This window comes from Orycteropus afer, unplaced genomic scaffold, assembly GCF_000298275.1.
Source record: "Orycteropus afer afer isolate SDZICR_OR568_19922 unplaced genomic scaffold, OryAfe1.0 scaffold00111, whole genome shotgun sequence".
Taxonomy (NCBI): domain Eukaryota; kingdom Metazoa; phylum Chordata; class Mammalia; order Tubulidentata; family Orycteropodidae; genus Orycteropus; species Orycteropus afer.
In genome coordinates, this window is record NW_006921698.1 from 1,271,895 (window position 1) to 1,281,985 (window position 10,091).

The following is a 10,091-nucleotide window of genomic DNA, read 5'->3' on the forward strand; positions in this document are numbered from 1 at the left end:
TTTCCTACATTTCTACTTTTAATTGCTATAGATTTTTGGTGCATATCCATTATCAGTGTGTGTAATTTCTTTAGCCAGTATTTCATTCTTGTTAATAAGTATTTGTTACAATCAATAATTGATACTGAATTTTATCAAACTTTTTCTGGATCTATTTATTTATTATTTTTTTTTTCCTCTAATGATAATGTGCTTTCTTGGTGGAAATCATGTTTTTTTTGGGGGATTAACCTAACGTGGTAATATTTATTTTTGGTATTTTAAAGGAGTTGGTTTGCTAACATCTTGATTTTTTTCATACATGTTCATACTGCATTTGGCCGAAAGTGACTTTTTTTCTGTATTGGCTGTAAAATTCAAAGTGCCTGGTGTTTTTATGTATGTTTTGAGGTAAAAGTAGGGTGAGTTTTTTTTATATAGTTATATCCAAAACCCACTGCCATCAAGTGGATTCCAACTCATTGTGATGCTGTAGAATAGAGCAGAACTGCCCCATAGCATTTCCAAAGCTGTAAATCATCGTCGAAGCAGACTCCCACATCTTTCTCCCACAAAGCAGCTGGTGGGTTTGAACTGCTGACCTTTCAATTAACAGCAGAACACTTAACCACTACACCATTAGGGCTCATTTTTACATTTATAGATGTATTAGTACTATTTTAAATACATTTTCCATTTTTCTGTTTTCAAATTCATTGCCTTAAAGTTGTTCGTAAGTATTCATTTGTGATTTTTTCATTCTACTTTAATTGTACTTTGTTCTTTTAAAAATAGTCCTTTCAAGGATTATCCCCAAGAGTTCTTAAGAGTCTAGTGAATCCTTGATGGTAGTACCTTTGATATCAAATTACTTGGGGAGATCATTTTTTCCATTAAGTCTATACTAACACAGATGTGTTTTATTGTGACTTCCTATAATTAATAAAAAGGAGCTTCGATGGCATAGTGGTTAAGTGCTCAACTGCTAACTTAAAGGCTGGAGGTTCAAACCCACCAGCTGTTCTGCAGAAGAAAGATGAGCTGTTGTGCTTCAGTAAAGATCACAGCCTTGGAAACACCATGGGGCTGCTATGAGTTGGAATCCACTCAATGGCAATGAATAGTATTAAAGGATTTTTTTTCTAGTTATTTATTTAATTTTCTTTGATGACCCAACTTAATGGACCCAGCTTCAAATGGAGTGAACTCCAATTGCATGATGCCTATAGGTTCAAAGTTTTGTTTCTTTGGAGGCTATTAAAGGAACCGAGGAGCATAATGAACTCAACTGATACCTACTGTTCTAATTTCTACTGTACCCTTCAGTGGTTTCCCCAACCCTTGCTCGTCATTTTTCTTTGTTTTGGGAGCTCAGCTATCAATTTTTACTAACGTGGTCAAACATTTCTATTTTACATTACAAAGTTTCTGAAGTCCTTTCACCTACTGCAGGAAGAGTTGCATATTTGCAGTTGGGTGAGGAGATATACATTTTGAAATAAAAATACATAGAGAAACTAGAATTAGTTAGTTATAATCTCATTTTTGGAAGGTTGGGCAATCTACTTCCGTGGTGATATTGCCGCAGAAACCCAAGGAGGGGTCGCTGTGAGTCAGGGGCAACTCGTGGCACATAACAACTAACAACAACAATCTCATTTTTAAGCAGAAGAAACTGTTTTATAGTTCCCATGTATAAAATACCTACCTATATATAAAATCAAGGCTGTTTTTTGGCTTCCTCCAGGAAACTCATGCTTCCCTCAGAAGCCTCAGAGGCATTATCTCTGTAAAACTCTAGGGGTCAGAAGAATACAAAAACAAAATAAAAACTGTGAAATCAAAAGATGACAAAATCATGTATTAAACATTTTATTGTTTCAACAAAGAGCACTGGTCTAGAAATCATACCACCTGCCTACTACTTTTGCTTCACACTTCTGGAGTTTTGTTCTTACTTCTAACTGTGAACAAGTCATTATCTACGAGTTTCTCATCTCTAATATGAGTTCAACATTTCCTTTTTAGCTCATCTGTTTACAGTGAAGTTCATGTAATATACTCATTGCCATCGGGTCAATTCTAACTTATAGCACCCTCAACTGGGTCTCCAAGGCAGTAAAGCTTTACAGAAACAGCCTGGCACATCTTTCTTTTGTGGAGCAGCTGGTGGGCTTGAACCACCGACCTTTTAATCAGCAGCCAATGCCTTAACCACTACACCACCAGAGCTCCTTTTAAGTAATCTAAGTATGGTTGAAAATGTTTTCAAAATGAAACCAAAAAAAAAAAAAATGGTTTTATAGATTCATCTACAATATCTTTTAAAATAAGCATATTAATAATAAATATTTTTCCCCAATGCAACATCAAGGGCATCTTTTGGAACCTGAATTTAAAAAGCAAAGCCTGTGTCATACACAAGAGTAAAGCTTCAAAAGCCCAAGAACTTCTTCCTGGCTGATCTGAGATTCGAGAATTCATTAATCATAATTATTTAAAGACCAAGTGAAAAGATGTTTAATGAAGTATAAATGTTGTATTTTTAATATTTATTATAAACATTAATATATTTCATAAAACTCCTTGATTTTTTAAATTAGAAACTAGTTTAGAATTTTCTAATGGAAGACAGTGTTACTAAACTATCAAGCACTGTGTGCAAAGAAAAGCTCTTCCTGAATTCTTAATTCCTTGAACATCCTTCACCTTGTCTTTGTCAGTATCAGATAACCACATATGAGATTCCTGACCTCATGCTACCTGCTGTATGTAGTTAAAGGGACTTGGAATGCATGACTTTTCCTTTTTTAAATGTAAAGACACTAATTAAAGGCACCTTGGTGGCACAACAGTTAAGCACTTGGCTGCAAACCAAAGTTGGTAGTTCAGATCCACCCAGAGCCTCCCTGGGAAAAGACCTGGTGATCTCCTGTAAAGATTACAGCTTTGAAAACCCAATAGGGCAGTTTTACTGTCACATGGGATCAGTATGAGTTGAAAATCAACTAGATGACATCTAAGAACAAAGCAGTAAAAGGAATAGACCTAAAAGTCCTATTTCAAATAAATGTAAAGCATTGAGGTCTTACAAATACTCCATTTCAGAAAACTAGGCTGGCACTGGATATATAATGCAAATTTAAAGATATGAAGTAAGATCCCAAAGTATTTGCTATTGTTGCATTGGAATGTTAAGTTTATTAGATTTGTATACTCAATTTCAGTCAAGTAGAATTGATTTAACACAAATGCGGTATTTCATTTTAGCAACATATTGCTCTTATTATGGTTGTATCGTGTTTTTTAGAAGACAGATTTTTAATTAAGTTAAATCAGCATCATGTTGGGCCAGCATTATTATTTAAAGAGACATTTAATATATTGTACTTGGAAGGGGAGAAGATTCAACACTCTATTATATATCCATTTAGTTTTTCCTTTGGCCACATTTCTGTACCTTTTATTTATCTATATATTCTAATTTGGAAATATTTCTTTAATAAACTAGAATATTTAGCAAAAAAAGTCAATTTGATTGGTACTAAGGAGCAATATGCAACAATTTCCAGGGGAAATGCTCAAACTCTGGTTTCCATCCAGAACTGGATAGAAAATCTTAGACTTCAGACTTTAAAAACAGAAAGACCTAGAGTTGGGGTAAAAGAGAAATATACACTCCCCTTTAGAAGGGCAAACTCCTGTTTTCTACTGTGAATCATTTGCTTTTTGAGAACAGTGTTATTAATTTGAAATGATGGAAAGAACTATTATGATACTTTTTTGAGTTCTACTCAAACTGTACTATCTTTCACAGTGGGCTGTTCATGATAGGCCTGAGTTCTATTTATTTACCACCTTCTTACCTCATATAAAGGAACTCTGGTGGCATAGTGGGTAAGGCATATGGCTGCTATCCAGGTCAGCAGTTCAAACCCACCAGCAGCTCCATGGGAAGCAAATAAGGCAATCTACTTCTGTAAAGATTTACAGTGGTGGAAACCCGATGGGGGTCACTGTGAATTGGAATCAACTCATGACAGTGAATTTGGTTCTTCTGGTTTACCTCAATGGAAAACTGAAGATTATATAGTTTGTCTGTTTCCTTCATTGGCTGCTTGCAGACAGCTAAATTTACTTGTCTGTTCCCTTCATTGGCTGCTTGCAGACAGCTAAATTTGCAGAACTAGACTGATACAAAGCAGTACTGGTAGCACAGCAGTTAAGTGCCCAACTACTGACCAAAAAGGTCAGTAGTTCACACCCACCAGCAGAAAGATATGGCAGTCAGTTTGTATAAAGATTATAGCCTAGAAAAACCCTGAGGCAGTTCTACTCAGGCCTATAGGGTCCCTATGAATTGGGACCTAACCTGAGGACAATGGGCTTAGGCACAAAAGAAAGCTGAGCAGTTTCTCTATAGTGATAAAATGCTCCTTCAGGAAAGAGTGACTAAGATTCAAGAGCAATTCACCATTTATTTACTACATCAATGCCTGAAAATACAATTTTAAAAGATGAACACACAGAGCCCAAATAAAGTCATTTTTGTTTAACTGTTTATTATTACTGTTTACCAATGGGGAGATGCAGTTTATTTACACCAGCAGCCATAGGGGCAAGTGGAATACACAAGAAGTAGTTTGTTATCTGTATACGATGGACTACTTATGCAAAAATAAGAATCTCCAAAAGAAAAGTCAGTGGTGAATCTTACTACCCTCCCCCAATGAGCCCAGCATGCTATAATGCCAGGCAATGGCCCCTGGGCATGCAATGGTGGAACTAATGTATGGAAGAAAAAGCCACAAATCACAGAAATTTATAAAGAACCCCATCCCCCATACACACACACTCAGGTACATAACAGGATTACAGGGTGATCAATACACATTAATTGAGGTGGGAAAGATGAGGATTTTGTTAAAGGGAAAGGTAGGTAGGGAAAAGGAGAGTTCCTAATCACTGTGAACTATATGGTAAGGGGCATTCTTTTCCCGTAAGAGTTTGTTCCCTCAGGGCACCTGTTGGACCGAGTCCACCTCACACTCATGCAGAGCAAGAGGACTATACCCTAACAGTGAGGAGCAAAAACAAACCAAATGGGGAGGTAATATGAACAAACCATTACTCAAAACTACTTTCCACTTCTTCCTTCTCTAATTAGGATGAGAAAAAGTCAGAGCATAAATAATTATGTTATGCTCTGGGCTCCCTCTTGGAAGGAATGGATCAGAACCCTTACCTTCAACCTGCTTCCACAACATAACTTGAAAGTAGGTTGGAGTCTCACTGAAGTTCTCCTTTGTTTCTACATCTCCTTAGAAGTCTACAAAAGTCCAGGGCAAAGAAAACCCAGGCCTCAAAATTATTTTAGCCCCTGTCAAGGTTTAACTTTTTAAAAACCATCACAATTCTTGGATTAAAGACCAGTCTTTACTAAGTCTCAACCCTGTTCAAGACAACTAGGAGAATGCAGTAACAGTCCTAAGGCCTTTTCTCTAAGGTTTCCTTAACCCTATTGAATATATAAACCAAATAGTCCAAATGGTTCATTTTCTTCTAAGAGGGCAAAAGATACATGCACAGTAGGGGGTTCAAGAAAGTGGATCAGAACCAGCTCTACCTGTGTGTATCAGTCAGCTTTTACTGCTCTTCTGCTTAGGTCCTAACAGAGGAAGTGTCCAAGTGGAGGTGAGAAGGTACAACTCCTCAAATAAGCCTCAGCAGGAGGGCATATTAGCAATACAGTCCTATAAAAGAGATATGCTTAGGCAAGACACTGCCTTTCAAATGCAAAAATTAAGTTCTCTGTCCATCCCAGGCCCAACCAAAAACCAAACCAAACTCACTGCTGTAGAGTCGGATCTGACTCATAGCAACCCCTCTTTGGATTTCTGAGGCGGTATCACTATGGAAGTAGATTGCCCAACCTTCCTTCCAAGGAGTGGCTGGTGGATTTGAACCACCAGCCTTCTGGTTAATGCCTTAGGCACTATGCCACCAGAACTCCTCCAGTCCCAACAGAGGGAGTCAAAAGCAAGACACTTCTGAGACCTCCACAAAAATGGGGAAACACTGACTCATAACTTCAAAGAGGCCAAGGAAACTGGAATGTGAAAGCTGGGGTGGAAAGCAGCACCTGAGAAGTTGGGCTGCACCAGATAAGCAATAGGGCAGGAGACAGGAGAAACATGGGACCAAGCCAGGAGGGAGAGGCTGGGCCCTTATTGGAGCACATAATGAGGTAAGAAAACATTTCAAATAAAGCAGCACCATTCCTGCTAACCTTGGGGCTCCCACCCCTCTACACTTCAACTCTCAGTCAAGGAGTAAAGTGCGAGTAGTTCTGATACGTAGCTCTCACTTCCCTGTATCTCCTTTCCATTTTTTGAAGCCAAGGGAACCTGGAAGGCCCTTCCCTGACTTCCAGTAACTAAGGACATCTCCTGTTGTCATGTCAGGGTCCAAGGGGACTGAGTTCAAAGGGATGCCCTTGGGAGAGGGTAGAGGTGGAGCCAGTTTGAACTCAGCACAGCTAACTGAACTCTATGACTGCTCAACCCAAGGAGCAAGGCATTCAATGATTCCGGACCTAGTCAAATGTGAGATGACACAGTCCTGCTCCTTGGCTCCTAGTACTAACCCATTCACATTATTGAGGGCAGCTTTAAGAGGTCCCCTTTGGGCTCAGCTTTCAAATCACAGCCTAATACAAACCCATGATGCTCTTCTATAGTTTGCTGCTGATCTTGGGGAGGGAGGCAAGTAATGATCTGGCATAGTGACCAAGTCAGACCCATGGACTGGCTAAGTAACTAAGAATTAGGAATAGGATTATGACTGCCACACTAAACTATGTCCAACAATAATACATCCAGTAAGAGTCTTGCAGTTTGAGAGATCGTGCATAGTTTGCAGATGCCCCTGCTACCTCTCCAGGGGATCTTAATTTTACCTCATCATGCCTGGACAACCAAGTAGTTGTCCATTTGTCAGGCCTATGCCAACAGGTGGGGGTCAGAAGAGAGGGCTCTGTTAAGCCAAAGGTGAGCCTTTGTCCCCAAGTCAGCGGAAGTCCTTGTAAACGCGGGACCCTTCAGAAACAGGTGGCTCTGGCCTTTTCTTCTTGTTGCAGATTGGCCGAAGCCAAGCCTTATGACCTGACCATCAGTAATGTCCACACTGTGAGTTATCCAGAAAGCCCTTGGTGTCACGTGGTCAGAAAGGCTGAGGAACCAAAGGGCTCTGTACTCTGGGCACCGAGCTACTCATCTGTGCACTAGGGGCAGCAGAGGAACCTTGTGCGTATCTTGGTGGGTTTAGAGATCCGCCACATTACATAGTGTTGGCAAGTACAGCTCCTCCTGCTCAAGGTTTCAGAGCTGGCCCCAAGTAATACACTTAAAAAAAGGATCCGCTAAATTCTCCATTTTGGGTTTTTAAAGGACTGGATCTTCAAGGGAACTGTTATTTTTTCTATCTAGCATTCTTCTCCATACCACAGGACCAGTCCATGTTATTGTCCTGGTCATGGCTCTCTCTCATGCTGCAGCTACTGGAATTCCGGAGGTGAACGCTGCAGCTGCTGATCAGGCCCATTCCCAGGTTCTCCAGGGAGGGAGCAAAGAGGAAGGCGGCATGCTCCTTTATCTTCCACTGGCTGAATGCCAAAATCCTTCACGCTACCAGTGTCTGCGAACTCCAGGTAGAAGTAGCCACACTTGACTGCCCGGTGCACCTCAAAGCAGAATCCCAAACAAGAATCCTCTATCAGGTCTACGTATATCTCCTGAGCGATAGCCTCTAGTTTGTTAGTATCCAGGTTAGCCAACGAAATTTCCTCCATTTTAATTTGTAAACGACTGTGATGAGGGCGCTCGTATTACTCACAGCAGTAAGGCAATAACTCGGGCTCCGCCGGCCGCGCCTAGGCCCAGAAGCCTTTCAGGGCCGCGTCCTGCGGGGATGGCGGTGATAACGGCGGCAGCGTCCGGGGCGTCGGCGAACAGGCAGCAGTGGCTGCGACTGTTCTGGAACCCCAAGTCCTTCAGTTTGCTTTGGTCTCTTCCAGGGTCTGGGGCTTTCAGCTCCGACTGCCCCGACTCTAAACAAAACCAATCGCTCCGAGCCTCAGTCAGCCGCCCGGGCCTCTTCCGTTGGCGAGCCTAGCCCCGCCTTCCACCCTCCCCGCTTCCGTTTCTCAGCCCGCCTGCGCAATGATGCCGCGCACCCTCGCACTGCTGCTTTGTACGTGCCGCTGCCTTGGAGTCTTAGGAGTTGTGGAAGCGGGTGGGAAGAACTAAATGGTGTCTGACTTTCATTATCTCTAATTATTCTTATTATTTAAATAATGCTATTTTATTTTTAAATATTAATATTGGCAAGTGAATGCAGCACCCATGCTTAATTCATCCTGGGAAAAAATAATAATCACTTGCACTATTGTATATTCAGAGATACTGTGTTAGGAATTGATCTCTGGATTCTTAGGAAAATTTGAATTGTCATATGTTGACTTGTAATCATGTGTATAGTGTGTCGTAGTTGTCATTTAAATCCACTAGATGGTGCAAGGAAACAACTTACAGTATAGTTCACCTTTCAGTCTTTTTTTTTTTTTTTTTTTAGAATGAAAAACTAAACAGTATGATAATACATATATATTGATCAAATGAAATTAAGACATTTATCTCACTTATAAGACCATTAAGTCAACGTGACTATAAGTAGAATGTATATACAGCTCTAAAAGAGTTTAAATACAAGATTATGTGTATATTTTGTTTTGAAGTGGGAGGAAACCTGAACTATATTAAATGTATGGGAAGATTAGGAATCTTTTCCTCAAGTTGGGCAATATAAATTATGAGAAAGAAAATCACCCTACTTGCATTGAAATCAGGGTGTTAACACTTAATAATTCTGTGTTTCTTTATCTGAGTAAAATTAAGCCTACTTCATGGCTAGGATTAGATGATATTAAATAAACAAACCTCTTATTACAGTGCCTTACATGTAAACAAGCATTTGATAAATGTCTGCTATTTTGATCATGTTGGTTGTGAACTTGACTGTATTATAAGAAAATCACTGTGGTATTTCCTTTAATTTATTTTTGCTTGTTGTTTTGGTCCCCACAAGAGCCAGTCTATGAAAACAAAATCTGTGAAATAGAAGAGGCTCTTGTATCTTTGTAATTTATCAACAAATAGCCATAACTGAAGAAAAAGAATTGGAAAAGAAAATATCTGTATCGGTCTGATACTGTACTTCCTTTTCCATTCAAAACTCCAAATTCACTCCCATCAATGTATCCTGAATCATAGCACACACACACCCCCAGTTTGGTTTCCAAGGCTGTAAGTATTTCACACAGAGTGGCTGGTGGTTCAGAACCACTGACTTTTGGTTAGCAGCTGAATACCTTAACCACTATACCACCAGAGCTGCTTTCCCTCTGAAAGGGGAAAGCATACCACTCTGAAATAGTTTTAGATTTCATTCTTAATGCCCAACTTGATATTTTCATAAGTAGAGGTTTAAGTCCAGTTAAACTTATTGGCTTATGAGTAATAATTGAGTATACATGCCCATCCAATTTTCTGATTACATATTTTACCCTTATAAATGACAAATTGGCAGATATGGGAAAATTTTAAGACCTGTGCTGTTTAAGACTCTTGCACTAAAAAATGTTTTTTACTTAGGTTAGATTTTTTTTTTTTCCCCATTTCAGCCTTTGTGTAATTTATGTGCTCTCCATTCAAACATTTGTACTGAATTTTTATATAAGCCACATAGCCATATGCTAGGGCATATAACGTACTGATTGCTTGCACAAGTCCATGAGCTTGCCTCCTAACTTGGCCTATCCACTTAACTTGTGAATCTCACATTTCTCAATATAAAATATCAGTAACAGCTCCAATTGTATAGTTTGTTGTGAGATTAAAACATGACAATGAATATAAAAATCTCCACACAATGTCCGACAATAGAAATTCTCAATATATAATATTGTATCATTTAGTCCTTTACTTGAGTATTGTTATAGAGCTGGAGGCTATGCCACCAGTATTTCAAATACCTGCAGGACTACCCATGGTGGA

At 39.4% G+C, this 10,091-nt stretch overlaps 1 protein-coding gene across 1 annotated transcript; it reads right to left on the reverse strand.

The window, feature by feature from the left end:
* Positions 1 to 7,534: 7,534 nt before the first annotated feature.
* On the reverse strand, positions 7,535 to 7,828 carry ATXN7L3B (ataxin 7 like 3B). The gene has a single exon (XM_007943666.1). It carries the CDS (start codon positions 7,826 to 7,828, stop codon positions 7,535 to 7,537), a length of 294 nt encoding a protein of 97 aa, XP_007941857.1.
* Positions 7,829 to 10,091: the final 2,263 nt, after the last annotated feature.